The sequence below is a fragment of the Puntigrus tetrazona genome, chromosome 17 (assembly GCF_018831695.1).
Source record: "Puntigrus tetrazona isolate hp1 chromosome 17, ASM1883169v1, whole genome shotgun sequence".
Classification (NCBI taxonomy): Eukaryota; Metazoa; Chordata; class Actinopteri; order Cypriniformes; family Cyprinidae; genus Puntigrus; species Puntigrus tetrazona.
The window spans coordinates 21898587-21921265 of record NC_056715.1 but is presented as its reverse complement, the minus strand read 5'-3'; the positions used below and the strand labels follow the sequence as shown (position 1 = coordinate 21921265).

General features: G+C 37.1%; 1 protein-coding gene across 11 annotated transcripts in view; it reads left to right on the top strand.

Moving 5' to 3' along the window:
• The window catches only part of smoc1 (SPARC related modular calcium binding 1), a 42329-nt gene that overhangs the window by 12153 nt on the left and 7497 nt on the right, over positions 1–22679 (top strand). For 2 of the 11 annotated variants that reach the window (XM_043262765.1, XM_043262762.1), the window contains exons 3-14: positions 678–758; positions 3434–3546; positions 3969–4068; positions 6667–6717; positions 7693–7740; positions 9548–9637; positions 9744–9824; positions 15175–15367; positions 16467–16549; positions 19527–19632; positions 19960–20204; positions 21114–21144. In XM_043262765.1, the coding sequence (XP_043118700.1) occupies positions 678–758; positions 3434–3546; positions 3969–4068; positions 6667–6717; positions 7693–7740; positions 9548–9637; positions 9744–9824; positions 15175–15367; positions 16467–16549; positions 19527–19632; positions 19960–20204; positions 21114–21144 (1222 nt within the window). The other 9 variants (XM_043262766.1, XM_043262763.1, XM_043262767.1 and 6 more) reach the window with 8 other exon arrangements.

Genomic DNA, 22679 nt, shown 5'->3' with positions numbered 1-22679 from the left:
AATAAATAAATAAATACGAAAACAAGACTTATTACCACACGCATTTAGAAAAAGTGAAGGGATAGTTCAGGCAAAAGCGAAAATTTTGTTATCAATGGAGCAACTTGAGACGTGTTTTAGTGAGCTCTCCCTTCAAGCAGTGTTCAGTCCATTTAACAATGTACTTCTATACCGCAAAGCCTCATTTTCTGAAAACTAATCCTGAAAGAAATTTTATCCATAATCAAATACTGTTTGACTGAGTATTATGTGATAAGGAAGGCATATCTATGGTGATCTAAGGTAATCTATGTTGGCATTATCAAGTCTTTGGCATTCATGACCCCTCTCTTGTGGCCTTACAGAATAGTAAAGTGTTCATTGGAAGCGCTGGAAGTAGTAGATCAACTGCATGCGTTTCGCCTATTCTTTTATAGTATAAGTATGTATTTTTGGATACGTACTGCTGTTTGAGCGTACTATATTCAAATGCACTGCTGAAAACAACTAATAAGAAACAAGACGGGAAATAGGAACGAGAACTTCAAAATGAAAGCACAAATCAGAATAAAAGACCTGGCTTTAAAATAAAAGAAACTAACAAAACTGAAACATACAGTAAGTTACCGTAAATGTGTCCGTTCTTTGAGTAGTGGTGCTATGTGATATGTATTTGTTTATTCATTGTGCAATTTAAGGTAGAAACTGGATGAGGATAGATCACCCTGTTCCTGTGCCCACACTTGTTTCAGAGGTCAAAGAGCTGACAGGTATGAAAGGTATGAAAACCTGCAAACACACACAAGTGTCTACCAACTTTGCACTCTGTGACTGTTTCCCAATCTGCGCGCAACGAGTGTCGATGATTTTATTTAGGAGCAGCGTTGAGGAGAGTTACTTTTAAAAGCAGTGCATTACAATATTGTGTTACTCACTAAAAACTAAAAACTATGTTACTTAAGGGCTATGCGTGAAATTTGGATCCATCCTTTGGATCAGTTTCAGTATTATGCTTTGCAAGAATCTTGATATGAAAGGATGACAAAATACAAAAACAAACTGAAAAAGGTCATGTGACAATTTTTGACCTTTATAATTACTTTGTATTGAAAGTAACACCTTATATTTCTCTCAACATGGAGACAGGAGAGCTGTCAGTCAGTAATGGGGAAAAAGTATCTGCCATTATTTAACTTAATTATATTTTCTTGTAAATAAAAAAATAATGCATTACTTTATAGTTATTTGAAAAAGTAATCTTATTATGTATGATACCCCCAGTACTGCTTAAGAGGTGGCGAGAAAGTATGATTAAGACTAAAGCTAAAGCCAAAACTTCACAAATGCCATCGCATAGTGCTAATTATGTAATTATTATGTATCTTCATGCAATTGTACATTATTTTAAACATTTTGGAAAAAAGTACTCCTCGTTCCTTTGCATGAAAGGCTTTATCTGCAGTTTCAACTTATAGATGAATTCGTTTAAATCTGCACTGCCACTCTTGGTGTCCTTCCTCGCCGTTTTTCCTGTTCAAATTGGGACGCGGTTTTTGTCGTTCGTGCGTTGGCATGAAAGTGGCCGATCTCAAATCAAGGCAGCACAACACATCTGTGCACGTGTCATTCTAGGATATACAGTCCCCGGAGCATTACGAGGAGGCGCGTATGCCCACTGGTATGCATGTAAGTTTCTGCAGGCAGTGTTCACATGCTCAAAGACAGATTGATTGGCTTGAAGTCAAGGTCAGTTTGCATCATCAATTTCTTAGACTGGATTGTGTTAAGCGGTTAGTTAAAAGTGCCAGGAATCATAGGAGGAGGGTGAACCAACTCTTGGATAAGGCTAAAAGTAGCCTGATGTGTAATCTATTAACTACACGATTCAAAAACCCGTTGTTTTAGGCAAGCACCAGATATTTTTAATATGACTGAATTTGTATTTAAAGCGATGGTTTACCCAGTGTGCAACGCTGTAACACTGTAAAAAGAAATATGATGCTACGAGCAGAACTAAGCAAATTGCTGAAATCAGCTTTTTTGAATTTAATTTTAATTTTGCTCATTTATTTGTAATTTAGATTGCATACAGCTGAACAGAACAGAAAGGTTTACGCATCATTATTTACTGAATATAAAGTTTATATACAAACCAAAAACCCTCAGCAAAACTGTTAAAAAATAAAAATGTAAGCCAGGCTTCACGGGACTGCAGACTAATCAATTTGGCCAATTACCAAAATTAATGTGTATTGTGTTCCATTTAAAAAAAATACATTTGGCATGAAAGGGAGATCTTTTTACATGTATTTTACACTAGAAAAAAAGGTTAGGTTGCATCTATGTCCTTAAGTGTTGTGTTATCGCTTAGTCAATCGGTCCCAAACTTTTCAACAGATTCAACAGGTGCTTCTTATTTCTGCATCGTGGATTATTTTGAATGCATCTGCTTTCAGACAAATTGTCCCTTTGTGTGCTTGATATGCTTACTTCTGTCTGTTTTCTTATGCGAACGTGTATTTGAAAGCATATTGCAAGTCTATGCATTTCAGGATCCAACTGCGAATAGCTTAAAAGACAAAGTGTGAAAATAATTATGTGGTTTTCAGCCTCCCTACATCTTGGGTGCAGTCCAGCACTGAGGTCCAACTTGTAAGCTTTGTTTATTTGTCTTAGAATGACTAAATACTTTGTTTTCATACAAAATGACCAAGTGCTTACATGCTGGAACACGACACTCAGCTTTGACATTTCGAACTTCATATTTTCCATCCTTAGAAGTTTCAAGATTAAGAATCTTTGTGATGCATTTCTTACCGCAAGTGATGAGGTTTCTTTCGAAAGGCTGTTTAATGCGATGAATTTTCCAATAATCCTATCTTCAGTAATGCTTATGTTAATTGTTTTCAGGATTTCAGCAGTCATGGAAATATCGAGCTATTTTAAAATGGTGATTTTCAAAGTCTGGTATACTCATGTGCATTAATAATATCTTTAAAAGGTCATGGAAATGACATAATAGTTTCCATAGAATTTTTCTAGTTGTTAGATATAAAGTATAGTTGGTATGTATGAGTCAATTTTCTGTAAAAAGATTTTTTGAACTTCATTTAAAATACCTATGCTGTAATCATCAGGATTAACTGGAAAGGTCATGGAGTCCATTGGTCAAAAATGGGAAATGTGTGGGAGTGTGTTTGGTGTCTTTTTGTATGTGAATTTTCCCATGATTTTCCCTTTCAATTTATGCATCTCCTAGATCTTTCCCCCCTCAAAGCAACATATAATGAATTCAAGGTATATTTTATTAAACGTTCTCTCAGAAACAAATCCATTACATTCCCATTGACATTCCCTAGCCTTATGCACTAAAAGTGTCCATATTATAGCAAATATTGTAAACTTTGTGAATGTCATCTTTGTGTAATTAAACATATTTTTATCTTTATTGCAGAAGCGGGCCAGACGAAATGTCGGACTGAGAGGATTCAGGCTCTGGAACAGGCCAAGAGGCCACAGGAATCAATTTTTATCCCAGAATGCAATGACGATGGAACATTCGCCCAGGTCTGTCAGAGTGCCGGACCGCTGCTCATTATGTGTTGCATCTTGACATCGACGAATCCTAAAGCAAACCTACCTAGCGAACAAATTAGCCTTCCAATGTCTTCCCCCAGTCTCCAAAAAAAATTACACTTCCCTGTGTTTCTCATCAGTACGGCCGTATAGGGAATTTGAATGGAAAGTGTACATTAAATCGCATTTATAGACTCGCAGCCTCTATTTCACCTGCACCTTACTTTGTTAAACAGAGATCATCCAGTCCGCCTAAGCTTTTAATGCCTCATCGTTTATGAGAGTCATTTTTCACTCTGAATAATTGTATTCCCCCAGCGCAAGCGCTGGGACGTTTTGTGTGGGTCGTCCAGGAGATACAAGAGCAGTTACTGGAATTTCCTCTCACCTCTATCCGTCTGTATCTCCTCCAGGTCCAATGTCACACCCTCACAGGATACTGCTGGTGCGTGACGACAGATGGCAAGCCAGTCAGCGGCTCTTCTGTCCAGAACAAAACGCCAGTGTGTTCAGGTACTGTATGTACGCAGATAGTATCTCTAGACTGTTTGCTTGGATTATCGCTTTGTGTTTAGGTCGTGCTGAAAAGCAGAACCGCTAAACCATCAGGTGCCTCGGTCAAGAAGTTGTGCCTGTAGTCCATCACTTTCAAAGCCATTAGACTTTGTTTGATTTAAATCGTGCTCTTTGTTTTGATGGAGTCAGCGTGATGTTAAACTCTAGCCACCGCTCTGTTTAGTTTACTTCTACTGTGTTTGTGCATGGAACCAAGAGGTGATGGATAATATCCTGGAGGACTTACACTGACTCCGAAAGTTCATCAATTTTTCTCTCTACTTTACGGGTTCTGCATTTCTGCTTTTCTCTCTTTCCGTCTCTTTCCAAATTCACACTCAATCAGTCTCTGTCTTCATCTGTTTCGCTCTCAACCATTTTTTCCCCTTCTTCTCCATCATTGCTTTGTCATTCTCTCTTCATTGTATAACTGCTTTCAGCGGAGGGTTGGAATGAGGGAGCTTTTCTCTTCGTAAATGAATGGGAACACTTTGCTCTAATGGCCATGATTGTTCTGTTGGAGATAACACCACCGTCTCCTGCCAGAACTGGATTACATTATGATTGGAGCACCTGGTTGTGGTTCCTTTTTTCCCCTCATGTGTCTTGACATTTTATGATTACATGCCATTTTGTGCTTACCTTACTCTGATGCTACATTTCACATAGCTTTCTGGATGGTCCATCCAGCTGTCACTTGTCAGTTCAATTCATCTGTAGCTAACTGCTGAGACACCTGTGATTTTTTTCCATTTTTGCCTTTCCCATATAATTAATTATCATATTTTAAAATGTTTATTATTATCATTATAAAGATATATGTTTAACCATTTTTTAACAGTTTCTACCATTTTGGCTAAATGTGGCACCAAACAGAATTACAATATGTAATTACTAAATAGGTTTCCAAATAAGATTTCTATTGTATGGATGAACAGGAAGCCCTGGCCCCAATGCTGTTGTTTAAAGGTGCTGTATGTAGGATTGACAGCTATTGGTTGAAATAGGTATCGCAGTCCAAATTTTAAATATTTCACCCGGCCCATCTCTTTAGACTTGACTCACACACAGGTTGCCATATTGACAACACCAACAGGAACAAGCTAACGTGACAATAAATACAATTACATATGCTGTGTTTTCTGCCAACTGGCAACCCGGGATGTCCAAATGCATTTGGGTAAACTGGCAGTGAGTGGGTTTCACAAACCAAAACAGAGGCCGACATTCCGACCCGGAGCACACATTTTCAGAGTAGAATTACTGAGTGTAGCATTGTTTTTCAGATAAACATGTTAACTTAGCATGTTTCTAATATCTGCAAACATATTATGGTATTTTTATGCTTTAGTGCCATTACTTTTTCTGTAGTATGCAGTGTGCACAGTACACTATAACTTTAATATCTTCATGAATGAAAAACATTTACTGCACTTGCCAAAAATACAGTGAAACATCCCACAATGCACCCAACATTACTTTCCATTTCCTTTGTGACAAATAAACTGGAAGTAATAGAGTGTTGCAGCGTTTCTGTTTTTTTGTAAGCCAACCCACAGTTAGTATCACCCCGGTTCCCTCCAAAAACCAATTAGATTTTCGCATAGGAGAAAGTTTGAGTTTAAACATTGCAAAAGTGAGCAGTTCGGGGAGCAGTTCACCTCTTCAGCCTGATGAGGTTTAAAGGGATAGTTTACCCAAAAATTTAAATTTTGTTTTTGACTTTTGTTCATCTTCGGACAACACAACTATTATATTTAAGGCCTAGAAAGGTAGTAAAAGCATTATTAAAACAGTCCGTGTGACATCATGGTCCAACTGTAATTTTATGAAGCTACAAGAATCATTTTTATGCACAAAAAATACAAAAATATCTTTATTCAAGAATTGCTTCTCCTCCTTGAGGCATACACTCATGAAAAGAGTTTTTATACACTAAAAGTATTATTGTAAATGCATACATTTATGGTTAAACCACTGATGTCATATGGACTTTTTTTATTTTAATGATGTCCTTTCAAGCTTTCTAGGCCTTGTTGTTGTCTATGTAGACAGCTTTAATCAAAAACATTTTGTGTACAGAAGATGAAAAAAAGGTCTAACAGGTTTGAGTGTAAGTAATAAATGGCATTTTGATGACAAACAATAATTTTCTTTCTTTTCTATTTTTTTGATAATGTTCCTTCATTCCATTTTAGCTACTTGTTAGCAACCACTTTCAGCAACCAAGACAAGTAAAATCAGCTGTATAAATGTTGTTTATTGTCTAATACTTGTATAATATGTTCTTACATTTTCTTCCTGCTGCTTGTTGTCCTGCACAAGGTTCTGCATTGCAATTTAAATATTATTTCCTTCAGAATTGAAAGATTTACATTCAATTGTTAACCAGTGATGTTTTGCCAATAACATCACACTCAAATGAATTATTTGGCTTTAACCTTGGCTCAGTGTTCTACATCTCATGAATGTTTAAAAGATGGACCAGTCCTGTCCCAGAAATGAGTGAATCCCATGAATCACCACTTAAGTGAAATGTCTTGCACACGTTTGCAGGAAACTTCCGTGAATTTATGGGAACTCATGCTGGGACAAGTGGATTGTCAGGTAGTAAATTTCATTCCAAATAGCCCTTTTGTTCAAAGTTTTCTTTCTCTCCAGCATTTTAATTGGTTTGACTGTCTAATCTTGAATTTATTATGCATGCCTTTAATCCTGAGCATTTGCACGTACTTGGATCAATGTGATTGTTGATTGTTTGTACATAACTACCCCCTCCTCGAAGCATTTTATCTTTTATGTATCACACTAAAGTGTGTTGTATTCATGAATACTCAATTCTTTAGATCTGTCTTGCTGCAGAATTTTGTTTCAACACAATTCAAACACAATCATAAATATATACACTCATGTCTACACAGGGGACAGTCATGAAAACCATATTGTAGTACAATTATAAACAGAAATAACCAAAACTGTTTCTTAAAGACCGGTACTTTAGAACAAGGTTGGAACTATATTCTGCAGGAAGGTGTGTCTACACCAATAACAATAACAGTAATTATTTATAATATAATTCATGATAATAATGAGTTGTAGTAATGGAGGTAAACAACTTCTGTGGTGATTTTCACTACCCAAATAAAATTTGAAGCACTGCACATCATTTTACCTATGTGTGTGTGTGTGTGTGTGTGTGTGTGTGTGTGTGTGTGTGTGTTTTAATCTGCTATGAATGAATGCACTCGACACCTGGAATAACATGGGGTTGACATTACAGGAAACTTAATTTCTAGATCATAACATTTTAACATTTTCAGCAGTGAAAATGTTGTTTCAGAGTGGTCTGATGGGTTTTTGGAGGGTCTTCTAATTGTTTTTCTTGAACTGATTCCTGTTTCTCTTGAATGTGTAAGTTAAAACGTTACAAGTTATCGCTTGCATTTGTAATCTGGACCTTTCTAGTGCATGCTGTGTTCCTACAAGTGCAAGCTGTACATATATTAAACCGTTCTCCCTAAGTAAAATGGATACTGCAATTCATTGCAAAAGTTGAGTAAACATTCTGCTCTCTCTTCAAAGGGTCAGTAACCGATAAGCCACCAGGACCTCCTAGCTCTGGCAGAAAAGGTGAGTTGGATTTCGCAGAAATGTGAATGTGTGTGCTTATGTATGAGAGATATTGAAAGCTAACAAAAGGACACTAAACTGCACTATTGCTAAATGTTTCTTGCCTCGTTTTATTTATGTAAGATTAAATGTGTCCACACATTCAAAAAGACTGCCTCGTATTTCTCTTAACATGTTCATTGGCCTGACTCTGACTCTTTCTGTCAAGCTTTTACTTCAGACTTAAGTTTCTCTAAGGACCGTAAAGGATGAAAACCTATTCCAGTTGTTCCGTTTAACAGCCAGTGTAAGAACTTAGCACACATCAAAGGCTGGGCTTTGCCAAAGCCCCACTGGTCTCTGTTACAGCAGTGAAATCTCCAACAGCTAATATAGATGTTAACAGCAGCGATGGCAGGCACCTACTTTTGTGGGCCCTAACTCAGGAAAGCCAGATTGTCATTTACAGGCCCCAAGGGTGGTGTATAGGGGTTTGAGGGTACGTTTAGGTTAGTATCGCAGGGGTGAGAGAAGGTTGTGTTGGGAATGCGAGGTAGGGTTTTTGGTATGGAGTTTGCCTGTGTTCTTTTCAGATCTTGTTTCACCTCTTCTGCACTGGACAGCACTCAAGACAAAGTGCTTTTGCAACAGATGTTTATGTCACCAGCAGGTGGACGGTGGTTGTGTGCCACTGGATGTGAGTCTCTAAAGTTCACTGTAGGGTTTAGGATTATACAATTCCATTTACATTTTTGTTCGCATAATTGACTTTTATCAATAAATACAAAGTTCTGACATGAAACTCTAGGTGGTGCAGGCCCGTAGGTCTAACACAGTCTGATATATTCAGCATTATTATTCAGACAGTAACAGCCAATGAGCTTGCTGCTCAACAATCCAATATTTGCCTAGTTTCAGAAACCCTCCACCTTCCCCAGCTCCACCTGTATATATCTGCTGTGGGCTGATTTCATGTATGTTATGAATGTTGTTTTTGTTGTTGATGTTACATGTGCAGCAGCAGAAATTCTTACATGCTCACAGCAGTTTTCAATAACATTTGCAGTTTTAAATCTAATTATATTGATGTTATGTTGAAATTCATATTGAAGCTGGTTGGTTTTATTTTAAGTGGCTGTTTTTTGACTGATGATATCTTTAAAAATAGCTACTAACATATCATAGATCATATTACTGCTGCTGATATCTTACCCATGTGTTTATAAAAGACAGGGAATAGTATAGTTCACTTTCAGAAGGTATATCATAATCTTTAATCATCGATCATTGTTTTTAAAGCAAACATGGTGAACTGGAAAAAAATAGTGTCACATTGACTGTTATTTAGTTCAGTGAATTACATATATTCTATGAACTGGTTTCACTGCCACCTTATTGTGGCTTTAGCACTGTGGCTTTGGCCCTTCGACTGCCAAGGCCTACAATGCTGTGAGCCACAAGGAAATCAGCCAGAAAGCAATAGAGGATAAGTGGGTAAGTACAGTAGGACATTTGACATGTCTCTATTATCATGCAAACTTTGAGTGTATTAAATAATCTACTATTGCCTTTTTATACAATTCAATTACCATTGATCTACAATATGAATGCGTGGCTAATTTATGCATTCTGATGTGTGTGTGTGTGTGTGTGTGTTACTGAGTGGATGAACACTGTTATTTATCTGTGTTTTCTCACTTGTATTTTCTCACTTTGTATCTTCTATTCCTCACCCACTTTGTTTTCTGTGCTATTGGCCGGGCCATGTGCAAATCCCAATCATTCAACAGTTGTGGAGAGTAGATTGTATTAACCTCAATAATGGTAGTCTCTTTCCGTTTCTTTCTCACCCTCAATCCAGATGATGGCTCCAAGCCCACACCAACCATGGAGACGCATGTTGTCCCAGAAGGCGAGGGTAAGTTTGGACCCCATGCAAAAATAAGCAACACAACAACAACATACAAGTATTACATTAATGGATATAACTGATGCAAATTGATTTTATGTTTTATTTTAAACAGAGATAACAGCTCCAACGTTGTGGATTAAGCAACTGGTGTACAAAGAGAACAAACAGAACAGTTCAAACAGTAGAAAATCAGGTGAGAGTCTCTATCTGTCTGTATTTATGTGTATCTTGTCATTCGTTTGTACGACAGATTTAGTTGTCTCACAACACACGTGCCTGATTCGATTTAATATAGATACAAATGAAAGAAAATCCCTTAGTTCTATTTCCTTCATAGAGCAGCAATGACTAGAAACATTTCCAAGCAGAGCTTTGTTGACATACAAGTCTGCTGGCTAGCCTACATAACACTACAGAAATATTTCAAAGCATCGACGTTGCAGCATCCAAGCTTGTGCATTCAGGCGCACTTGATTGCGCAACAGTTCTGTTCCAGTTTTAGATTTAATATTCAGCGTGTCCAGGGACGAGAAACCTAACACCAGTAGAATTACGGCGCCCCTCTTTCTCTGTTTGTCTCAACTCTCCTCTGTGTAATTTGTTTAGCTTTCTGTGTCTCCTTTACAATTTCCTTCAAATGAGTCGAGCACCCTCTGGGCATGCTCAGTCAACTCCGTCAAGCTCTGTGAGGTTTTTGGGCAGTGTGGTTGAGAGGTAGAGGGATCAGAATTTTTGTAGAACGTGAAGAGAGCACACTTCATGACTGAGGGCAGAGAAATGCACGTATAAGTATGCGTGTATATGCAGTTCCTGTGGTATTCCTTTGTGTACTTATTGCCTGTGTGGCCTATAATTGGTAGACATTGAAAAGAATCAATTTATTCCACCGGGGAAAAAAAATTGCCTAAATTTTGACAAAAGACTTTCTGTGTTGAAGGAAACACTTACCTTGAGCAGTTGTATATCTATTCTGACAAGTCTTTGGAACGCTTCAGAGACTCCTCCTGTGACCAATTAGCATCTGTTGCACATCAACACTCTTCAACAAGAATAGCAGATCCACGGTCATCACACGGGTGCGTTTGGTGCAGAAGTGACGGAGTTGGCATCAGGCTCTATCGTTGCTGCTCTTGGGAGCGTGTGTGGGATCTGGAGTAAATTGAAACACTGAGATGTTGCTTTTGCTGCTAAAGTAAATCTCAGAGAAAGCCAAGTTTCCATCTCTCACTGCATTGTGGGTGGTATGCATCAGTTAGATCTTTTACACATCAACAACAAAATGTGAACATGCTCATCTAAGGTGAGGTAAATGGCATGCTTCTACCGTAATTGTGGTTGTGATCTCCATCAAACAGAACAAGCGTGATTACCATAGCGTCCCCTCAGATTTGGGGGTGGTGGTATTGAGGGTTTGAACTAGCTACTGTATACAAACGTCTCTGTGGCTTCAAATGCAGATAACACTTGGCAAAAAAAGATCTGCATAGTTACAGAGACACCACAGGACTCTAAAAAAAGGCTGTTTACTCCAGGGTGAATTTACCAAAGAATTGTGGACTTTTTTCCCCACAAACATCACTCTTCATGCCTAAAAATTATTGAACTGAAGAGATTTGTTTTTAAATCACCATTAACTTCACAATCCAATGTCACACAAAATTTGTGGATTTACTTATTATTTGAATAAATAACTCAAAATCTTGCAGTTTCAGTGTTGTCTACTATAACTACTATAACTACTTTTTTCTATAAAATGTAATGATAATTAATGGGACCATGGCTAATATTTCAATAAAAATTAGAATTTCTATATTTGCATTTTTGCATAAGGTGGATATGACTAAGCTCTGTATCCTACTACTTATGTAAGTAGTAAGTCAAGGGGACACAAATCAGGCACAAATGGTTTTCTCAGAATGACCCAATATGGTAAGTTACTTTGGATAAAAGCATCTGCTAAATGGCAAATAACCAATGCTCGTCACATGCCCAATTTCTTAGATGATTACGCATCATCCCCTGTGAGAAACAACATATTGTTTTTCTTGATATACATTAAAACCTGCTACTGGCCAATTCACATTAAGCAAATAAAAGTGAAGAATACTTCAGGGATGAGGAAACGTTTGACACCAGTGTCTATAAACCTTTTTATCTCCTCTGTGTAGCATATTAAAGTTTGAAAAGAACATGGTGCCCACCCCCTCCTCTTCTGGCCCATCATACCCTCTTCTGTTAGTTTATGAGTGCCGAATGCATAGATCCAAGAATGGAGTGATTACTTACCCCACAGCTGAAAACAATTGGAGGGACAGCAGAAGAAAGAGAGATAGAAAGAGAGAGTGCGATATATGCATCTAAAGAGAGAGAGAACGCTGTGTTTATAGGAGGCTGATAAGTCTGAGTTTCAAGCTATTTTGTTTGGCCAGATCTTGGCACGATGAAAAGCATGAGGCTCTGATTTTCAGCGTGATAGTGAGGAAATCAGCAGAGTTTACCTACAACATACCACGCATAAACTAATCAATACCAGCCTGTAAACACTGAGAGGGAACCACAGCAAAGCATTCTGAGGAACAATGAGGTCTCACCTCGGCTGTACTCTCACTTATGTCTGTTTGTTTAAACCGAACTCATACAACTCACTTTTTGGAACAACAAGGGACAGAATGCATAAAAATGACTGTATTCCGAAAAGAGAGGAGGGTCGGATTAGGTTTTACGTGCAAAAAAAAAAAAAAAAATGAATGCATAACAGAAACGTGACGTAAATAGGATTAAATGGGATCTGAGACCGTCCATCCTTTTCTGTCCTGTTTTATTGTATTAGGGCGAGAGAGAGAGAGAGTAAAAAAAGCTATTTTCTTTTGGGAATCCCAGCTGCTTGGCGCCAGTATACCCTCGCTACAATAAACAGTGCTAAATAATTTAGATATGAAGGAACCTTGGCGGGAAGCGCAGGAGTCATGGACTCTGCCGTGAACACTTGAGTGCGGATTGTGAGCCCATCTCTGAAAAAGAGGACATATTAATACCCTGATGGCTAACTCTCCCCCGTTCCTTGTCTTTGCAGTCAGGTTCCACTTAAAACACCCCAAGCCTTGTTCCCGATCACGCCAACGCTGTCAGTCCTCTTACCAGAACTATTTGTAATGAAGACAAAAGCAAAAACAGCAGGATTTGGTTACACTGAACAGGGTTGTTGCTCATGGTTTTCATTTTGAGGTTCAGACGAACCCTAACTGGGTAGTGCCGTTCTACTCTGCTTAATTCTCTTACACTCCAGATCTTGTCCTAGCTCAGTGACCACCCTTCACCCCCGGCTAGAAATGTTACACTTCAAGAGGACCATTTAGTTTATTTTTACTTAGTTTTTATTTTTTATTGTTTAAAATAAAATCTGAAACCTAGATTGGATACACTGAGGCACGTTGCTTTGTGGCACGCATGTAGACTTTAGGACAGGTTATCCTGTCCGATTATTTATTCCAGCAGAAACTGGGAGAATCGCTAATTGCTGAAATAGTACTTCCAGACAGATTTACTAGAAACCCACATGCCTTGCCCCCATTTTTAGACAAACAGTCCAACCCCAGACTCATGTTATTGGTTAAGACATTTCACACTACTCAAACACATCGATTTCATCGATTAATATGGACTGTTTCATGCATAAAAAATTTACGCATTCATGAAAGATGCATGTTTATTTATGAAGATTGTTATTCTAATCCAGGCTCATTGGAAATATGCTGCTTTTTATTAAATCAGTTGTTGTATCTATTGTGGAAATTTGAGAATTAAATGTCCAGTGAGTGTCCCTAAAATGTAAATGCTCTATTAAATTTAAAGAAAAAAGTACCACCTACACTAAATCTTACACTAAACCTAAACAACAGTGGTAACAAAAGCAAACATGAGATAAAAAAAGCTGTACCAGGTGCTCTACCGAGCAAGTTTACTACATTAAAAGAGATATACGGGGTGTATACAGCTGGTTATGTGATGAAAAACAATAATCTATTATTTTTTTATGTATTATATATTAAAACATTTTTTGAATTGTTGTAAAAGGTGAAGTTTTAGATTTTGAAAAAAATGTAAATAGAGAAATGTTTTCCAATAAACATACGTTAGTCTTATATAGAAAATATTATCTTTTTTAACAATATATTCTATAACAGTTGCTAACAAATCAAATAAATGTAATCTGATGATACATATTCATTTTGTTACATATTTAAAAAATTGCACTTTTCAAATGGTTATAACTACCCAGTTTAACATAATACTGGTCATATATATCATTTTAAAACAGTAAAAATACATACTTTGGGGATGAGTGTACGTTTATTTGGGGATTCACTGTGTTACTTGTTTGGAATTAATAATATATTTATATAAATCACAGTGTTATTTTTATCATAACAACAATACCAACAAATCAAATGGAGAAAACAGAAGAGTGAAGTGAAAACTGAATTAAGAAAAAGAGATTTTAGAGAGTTTTGTATAGCTTATGCATTTGTGCAATCTAATGATTAACAGCTTGAGTGTCCCAAGCTTACATACAGATGGGAATGGCGGTTCTGATAACTGTTCTTGCGGTACGATATTCACTAAACATCTGATTAAAAATTACATGAATCAGTAGCTCTTCAGCTCCCGCTAGCTGGATTAGCCTCAACATGTGGTGCTGTTATACTTGGCACAGTGCACTACAAGTGAGCAATGTACTAAATGGATTTCAGCATAAATAGAGATTTATGAGACAAGGCGTTAAAACATTTAAAAGAACATCTCTCAAGTGTCCTTTGTGTTAATAAATACAGGGAAATTGAATCCCAGTGGTTTAGAGAACTTCAGAAAAGGGGTGAAGATGCCTCTTGAAAGTGTTTAAGTCAATTTTGCTAGTTTTACTTTGTTAGTTTTAACAAATTTGGTGAGTTTTATTGCAGCTAAAAGTGTGTTGCCGACATTGGCCACTAGGGGCAATCACATAAGGATGCCAGAAAGGTACATGATTTATCCTTACAAGATTTGTCTGTTGATATCTCTAACAGAAAAGCTAGAATGAAATTGACTTGGACAGTTGTCATGTCTAGTGTTATTCCTCTCACTGCCACTTGGTTAAACTAGATTTAAAAACTTAGTATAGATGTAAAAAACATTAAAAAACATTATGGACATTAGGTGCTTCCCCACCATTGACAGAATTTTCACTGTTATACTGTAGGAGGCACATCTTATGAAACCCCAGATCCAAATGGTTTAGGAGCATGCAATCTTTGGGCATGTTGATGAAATTGATCTACACCATCTAAGTTTTAATCATCAATCTGTTCCTGAAATGGACACAGTCAGGAATACAGTTTATTTTGTTAAAAATCAGAGGCACTGATTTTCAAGTTCACAAGTTTTATGAACATGATCAAAAATGCTGGTGGGGAAAGAATTAAAGGATAGTGAAAGAATTGTAAGATACTTATTTGCATCTGATACAAGTCATTTCTGTATATTGAGTGTGTTTCTCATGGTTTTAGAGAAAGTTCCCTCTTGTGACCAGGAGAGGCAGACCGCTCAAGATGAGGCTCGGCAGAACCCACGGGAAGCCATCTTCATCCCTGACTGTGGCCTGCAAGGCCTCTACAAACCTGTTCAGTGCCACCAGTCCACTGGTTACTGCTGGTGTGTTCTGGTGGACACTGGAAGACCCATACCTGGAACCTCTGCAAGGTAAGACAGGGTCATTTTGTTCTTCTGGCAAATTTTGTGATGGTGCTGCCTCTGCCTGTTATTTGTGCTATAACCTCATTATTTATACAACATGTTTCTGGATGAGCTTGCATGTTCTAAACATCTCAAAATGCTTTAAGTATTGCAATCATCAGTAATACAATCCATTGTGACTGATTAGTTTAGCTGTGGAACGTTACGACAATTGGCTTTCGCTCTAAACCACAAAGTTTTTATTTTTCCATGAGCGAAGCTGTCAGTGCTGAATTTTTGTTTAGAAAGGACTCAAATCGAAAGCGTGACATGTCCTGATGTGTTTCTACCCATTACGAGCCCTGATTTATTTTCCACTTTAGAAGATGTGCTCTGAATGTGTAAATTGCTCTCTTTTTTGTTTTGGAAATATTGTGAAGGTTTAGCCAACTGGTTCTAGCTGAACGAAATTTGCAATTTGCATTCAGGCACTGAGCCCATGCTGCCTCTGTACCATGCTGAGACAGCTCGATCTTTTGGATAGATGTTCTGGTCATTTCCGTTAAATCCTAGATTTTTTGTTGTTCTTGTTCTTGTGTGAGACTGCAGTGTCATGCATTCTTATGTCTGTCTCGCTTAATTTTGAGTGCAATTTTGTGTAATAAAAACCAGTGAACCAAATCTAATCAAACGATGAAATCAAATACTTGGAGTTTGTCATTTCTGCATTTGTTTGGATAGCTATGTTAATCGAGACAGGACTTGTATGGCTACATTCTTTTTTTTTTTGTTGAGGACTCGTTACAGTGAATGCCAAGCTCTGAAATCTCTACTAACAAATAACAAAGAAAATGTGCATGGTGCTTGTTCATGAAGATTTGGTTTCCAAGTCACCTCTTTTGGTGTTTAAAAAGTTGATCAACAGGGTCACCATGGTGTTCTTTAATGGTTGTAAGTACATTTCTAAGCATTTTCTAGGAGGCTGTGTCTTCTCTAGTCAGAAGAATCCAAAGACTCCAAAGTCTGTTTGATATTCTGGCATCCAGATATGGCTTTGTTCATGTTGAATAAGTGTAGAATTCTTTAAACGTTGTAACTAAGTGTCTAACTTTGTGTTCTCCATCAGGTATAAGAAACCAGAATGTGACAGTGCGGCTCGTTCTCGAGATTCAGAAATGGAAGATCCTTTTAGAGACAGAGATCTGACAGGTGAGTAGAACCTGATTTGAATAGATTTGAATACCCATACACTATTCTACACCAGTTGGAAATATAAACAGTGCAAGTCAGCACAAGTTCACATCGAAAATTCCAACAAGAAGTGTACTCCAGATGAAGCACTCATTTAACTAAAAATAAAAAACAAAGGGCCCTATCTTACCTCTGACACAATATAATTTTTTTTGCTAGTTTCTGAAAACTAATTTGCTCTTGCAATTTCCGCCATGTAAGTTGTAACTCTGCCATGATGCAAGTGCAAATAAAGGAAATGGGAGATGATTTTATGTGCCTTACTGCACGTTTCACCGCAGTTTAAAAGAGAAATGTCCACTGAGTGGTGCTAAAACACAGTTTCAATATGTGAACCCTGGTGCAATTTTATTATGTTGATATAGGTACATATTCCTTTGTTTTTATTACAATATCCAGAGACTGTCGCTAAAAAATAATGCTGTGCCATGTTGGAAATATGCTCTACACCAAATTCAACCCTAAACCTACCCGATACTGCAACGTGATCTCATGATAATTTGTATGCATTTTACGTAAAATGTTGATCTATAAAATGTAAATTTACGTACTCTTCACTAAAATGTACAAAACATGTATTTTTAGCATCTAAATATAAAAAACTGACGTATTAACTTCACGTAAACCTGTTTATTTGTCAATCTTCTAAAAGCCCAAATCTGACTGACGCACAAACTCAAATCCAGGCGCTTCAAACGACAGGTTTTACTGCAGGATACTCGAACGCTCACTGGTTATCGCCTGCATTTGTAATAGATTGCGACACGCCGCGTTTCTAGTAAAGTGTATTCAAATGATGCACGATGCGTTTGAAATAATCTGGATAATACAGCAATTAACAACATAAATTCTGCTCTCTTTTTTTTAAAATTGCAGTCATATGTACTTGGTATTGGTACATTTATGCCATGAGACCAGGTAGCCCAGTGGCTCATTAAGAGAATGGGTGCAACCCTTTTGGTTCATGCGCTTGGCATGCCGAATGTTTTTTTGTTTTCGTTGTTAAACTAGGAAAAGTGAATTCTAACATACTCTAAGTTCTTAATGAACTTAATGGCTGCATCTTTAATAACATTTAATAATCAGACTTGATGATAAATAACAAACTTAACCTTTTAAATGTCTTACAACAGAGTATAAAGCATAGATTAAGTATATGTATAATGTGTCAGTGGACTGTTTAAACGAGTTTAAATGAGTTTAGACACTCATTCTTCTGTTTATATACATATTGTTTCTAAAATAGTTTAATTCATTTCCCAATTACTAGTCAATACTGTGTACCAGTCATTTATTTGCTTTATTTACTGTAGGCTAGCTTTGAGGTCATTTGTCAAGCCACATGGCTAACTTTTTCTTTATTTCATATTGCTTTTCCACGACAACAGACCAAAATACAGATTTTTCTTCATTTAAATGGTCTTCTCATGAGTGAGAATATCCTTCTCCCTGAAACTTCTCCCTTCATTTCTATGATGTAGCTAAAGCCTATTGATTTTTTTATGTGTTTCTAATGTGTTTCTCTGCACTTAAATAAATGTTTTGTTGTATATTTTCATTTTCTTGATTATTTTGCTTAGAAAAGTCCAAGAAGTTCTTTGTATGCCTCCTAATAATGTTTGACAAATAGTTACAGGATCAAGTACAAAAACATGCAGCTCCACATGTTAACATTTAAAGGTTGTTTTCCCTTGAAATATTAGGCTTTTGCTCATTCCAGTTCGCTTCTTTCCCTTTCATTTAGAATTTCATTGTAACTCCTTTTTAATTCCCCCATCTGGTAAGTTTACAGAGTAAAACATGGCTCCTGACTGGGCAACAGATGTGTGGTGTAGTTTACGACGGCGTGGACCACTGGGGAGGACAGCAGCAGGGGGCCGAGAGGTGCTATCAGTGCCCGGGGGACTTCAGTGAAATTATTTTTATGTACTCTACTTGAGTGCTACCTGGCAACAAAACAAAGAATCTTGGTTCCATCCTTTCAACACAGAAAAAAATCGAATTTTTGGATAGATGTACAACCATTTCCACAGGCCAAATTCCACTACCTACCTGTACCATCATGCTAGTGCAAACAAACAAGCTCAGTGCTAACCTGCATCAGAACTTCCAACAAGCTGTCTTTATGAAGTCTACATGTGCTGAGTACAGTATGGGAAGTTTGTCAAGATGAGTCTGATTCCATATGTTCTGATTTAACACTTGGGCTGAGAAGCACTGAGGCGGCACGTCATCACACTTGTCCAAACCATACAGATACTAATTGGAGTCACCTGGTGAGCCACAGGGCTCCACCTCCCATACTGCCTTGATCCAGCAAAATCAAGGAAGTTATCGGGACTGAGGTAGAGGGAATACGGCTTGAGAAAACGAAAAATGAACTAAAGTGAAAATGCAAACTGAGATTATTTTATTGCTTACTCCTGTTTTAAGTTGCTCTTTAAGACACACAATTAAGGCCGAAACATTGACCCAAGTCGAGCACACCATTGCAGCCAAGCATCTGGGACAGTTAAAAATGCGCTACCCAAGGTGTTCAGCAATGTGTCATAAAAGTTAACGGGGCTGCTGTGGTCTGTGAAAGCGCCCTCCTCACCTTGTCGCTCTGCCTTATTTGCTACTTTACATTTCGCACGTGCACTCAAGAATTTGGAAATGCTAGCATCTTTTGCTCTGCATATAATGTCGATTATGGGGTCTTTAAACTGCTAACATGTTAAGACCGAGATCAAATGTGATTTATATTACAAATACAACCATACTGCATTACGTCGTTTTTCATTGGGACAGTTTAATACTTCCCTCTCTAACTGTGGCGCAATTGAAAACAAGTTGGTCTGAGAATATTTTTATGTTGAAATGTTGCTTTTGTGTCCTGATGCAAGACTATGTGGGAATGCTTGTGGTTATACCAGCCTTTCTTTAAATATTACAGGATGTCCAGATGGAAAGAAAGTGGAATTCATAACCAGCCTGTTGGATGCCCTTACTACTGACATGGTGCAGGCTATCAACTCACCAACCCCCTCTGGTGGTGGGAGGTAATGATTTAATATAGTAATGTGTTATTGACCAATTTGTCATGTAAAACAGCAAAAATGTTATTTATTTTATACATTTATTTTATAAAAAGTCAAGTTGCAGCCAGATTTTTGATTAGGTTTTTACATTTTCCAAGAAAAAAAAAATATATATAGGCAAAAAACAATGCTTTTTGTGTTCTTAAATGAAAGGGAAAAAAAACTGCTGCCTGTCTCTCTTTCATATTAATCAAATAGCAACAAGAAAACTTAAATGGAAAATATGTTTTGCCAGTGTTGAATGCACTTTGCAGTATACCCCTCTAACTGGGATTGTTTCTGCTGCAGGTTTGTTGAGCCTGACCCAAGCCACACACTGGAGGAACGGGTGGTTCATTGGTACTTTGCCCAGCTGGATAATAATGGCAGTCACGATATCAACAAGAAGGAGATGAAGCCCTTCAAGCGCTATGTGAAGAAGAAAGCTAAACCTAAACGATGCGCCCGCAAGTTCACTGACTACTGCGACCTTAACAAGGACAAGACCATCTCCCTTCAAGAACTCAAAGGATGCCTAGGAGTCAATAAAGAGGGTGTGTAGTTTTTCTAAATGCATTTAAGGTATAAAACGGATTAGATTTGGTACTCTGGAGTGGTGTTGTTGTGCTTTGGTGGAACCACATTTTGTGACGTTATTGCGGAAGTTACTTAATTTCCCTTGGCTCTTCCTGTCTCATTGAATACACAATGAAAGTTGGTGTTCCTACCAACTTCCAATCAGTTACCTTTTCTTGTTGTTGTTTTATTTCTGATATTTTCCTCTTCTCTAATCAAAATCCTGTAGACAGATATTATTAAAGCATATCTTTACAAATGTACTTTTTACAAATATGACTGTTATCCAGAACGGTAACGTTATGTCTTTTTGGTGTCAAACTGACATTAGCCAAAACACATCGTGTTACGTATGTGTTACATGATTGATGTATGTTCTGAACGCTAAATTCCTTAACAGTAACTTTCCATAAGATTAGAGAATGCTGTAAAGCGTCCCAGTGAAAAAGAATCCCATTTCAAACTCAACTTGATATTTTGCAATGTGAATTCATTATATCAAATTATGACTTAATTTGTCATGCTTTTGTGAAACCATGTGACTTTATATCTCACAATGGAACTTTATGTATTACAATGTAATACTATATCCTGCAAATTAATTTCTCATAACTTCATGTCAAAAAACATGTCTTTTTAATTTACAATGTGACTTTAAATGTCACAAATACCTCACAGTGTTTAAGTTTAAGTTGAAAGGGCTTAGTGTGCTTTCTCAAACCACAAAGAGCAGTGACTGTACAAAATGAGTCAAATACTGACACAGTGACATTTTTTCAGGAGTCAGTATTTCCTGGCTACTGGAAAAAATATCAGGAAAACATGTTAGTCAGATCCTTTTGTTATTATTAACATATGTCTGTCTTGTATATTTTTCTTTTTTGCAGGTAGCACTACAAGCAGCAGTCAGGGGACAAGGCAAGGGACAAATTTGTTCAGTAAGGCCAGACTAATTGCTTTCGCACTAACATTTGCCTCAGCAGTTGCAGAAAGCAGAAACGATAATATATTAACAATATGAATATAGTGCAAGCATTGTAGCGAACTATATATGCCTTGCCCTTTTATGATGTCAATAGCATTAATGAGGCATCTTTATGGCCACCCACATTGTGTCTGCTTTTGTGTGTGCATGTATTCTATTGTGAGCTAAATTCAAAAGCTGATTACTTTAATCATAGTTTTACACTGTAGTCAGGGTGCTGTATGTAATTGAGTCAGAAGGGAACTATTCTCAGAAGATAATCAAGGACAAAAAAACAAAAGATACAAAGAAAGTGACATCATTATGGAGAGTAATGTGGAAAATTCACATACAACTCCTAAAACCTGAACAGCAATCAACTAAGTGAGGAATATATGGATATTTTCTCATATGCACTTAATTATAGATTGATTGATTGATTTTTTTTTTTAGTTGACAAGAAAGTAGGGCTTAAATTAATTAATATTAAAATTAAATATAATATTAAATTCATTAGAATTAATATTTTAACATTTCTGTTCTTGCGTTCCCCATTAAACAATGCGTTCTGAAATGTTTTCTAGAAAAATACTGGTTAATAACATTATTTTATTACACAACTCTCTATATATATCTCTATATATGTCTTTTAATAACAATACATTATATTTACAAATAATTAAATCAAATTTGTCATAGGAGAAATATTGATGAAAAGGTTTTTCTTTGTGGTGACTCCTCTAAAAACGATCGACACTATATAATATACACCATAATAAGCTAAGTACTTTCAGGTCCTAAATACTAGTTAACGCACCTAAACATCACATTTTAATTACAATAGCTTTAGGGATGCATGATAAATAACGGCCCATGTTTCATGCGCATCTTTTCAGTAAAGCCGGTTCTGTAATCAGCAATAAGATCCATCATATTAGTGATTTCACGAAGAGCAGCATTTGCTACAGCATCTGCTGAACATACTTTTGTGCATGATATAGCCAGCTGTGTTGTAGCTGGCATTTCAGGCATTTCGCATTGTGCGTCAATGACACAATTGCACACACAATTCATGTTTTGTTTCCCCAAATTAATATAATCAAGATAATTTCGGATCTAAACTTCATTATTAGTGAGACTAACAAACATTTTCATGTTTATGAAAGCTTTTCACTACCCACTATCCTAAACTGATTCTATATAAACATACTATATAAGGTCTAAATGAGTGTGATTTTGCCATCAGATTGGAGTGGTTAGGTTAGCTAAGTGGGCCGTGTTAAACAGCCAAAACTTGACCCTAGAGTTGGAAGCATCTTCTACCCTCAGGTAACTATGCCGGATGACGCGGCAGCCCACAATCCACCTGATCCTCCGCTGAATGAGTTTTAATAATGCTCCATCCCATCATTAGCTGCACCAGAAGTTCTGCCACTTCTTCACCGTCCAAAAGACTAGCTACTTATGTTACTTATTACAAGAAGACATC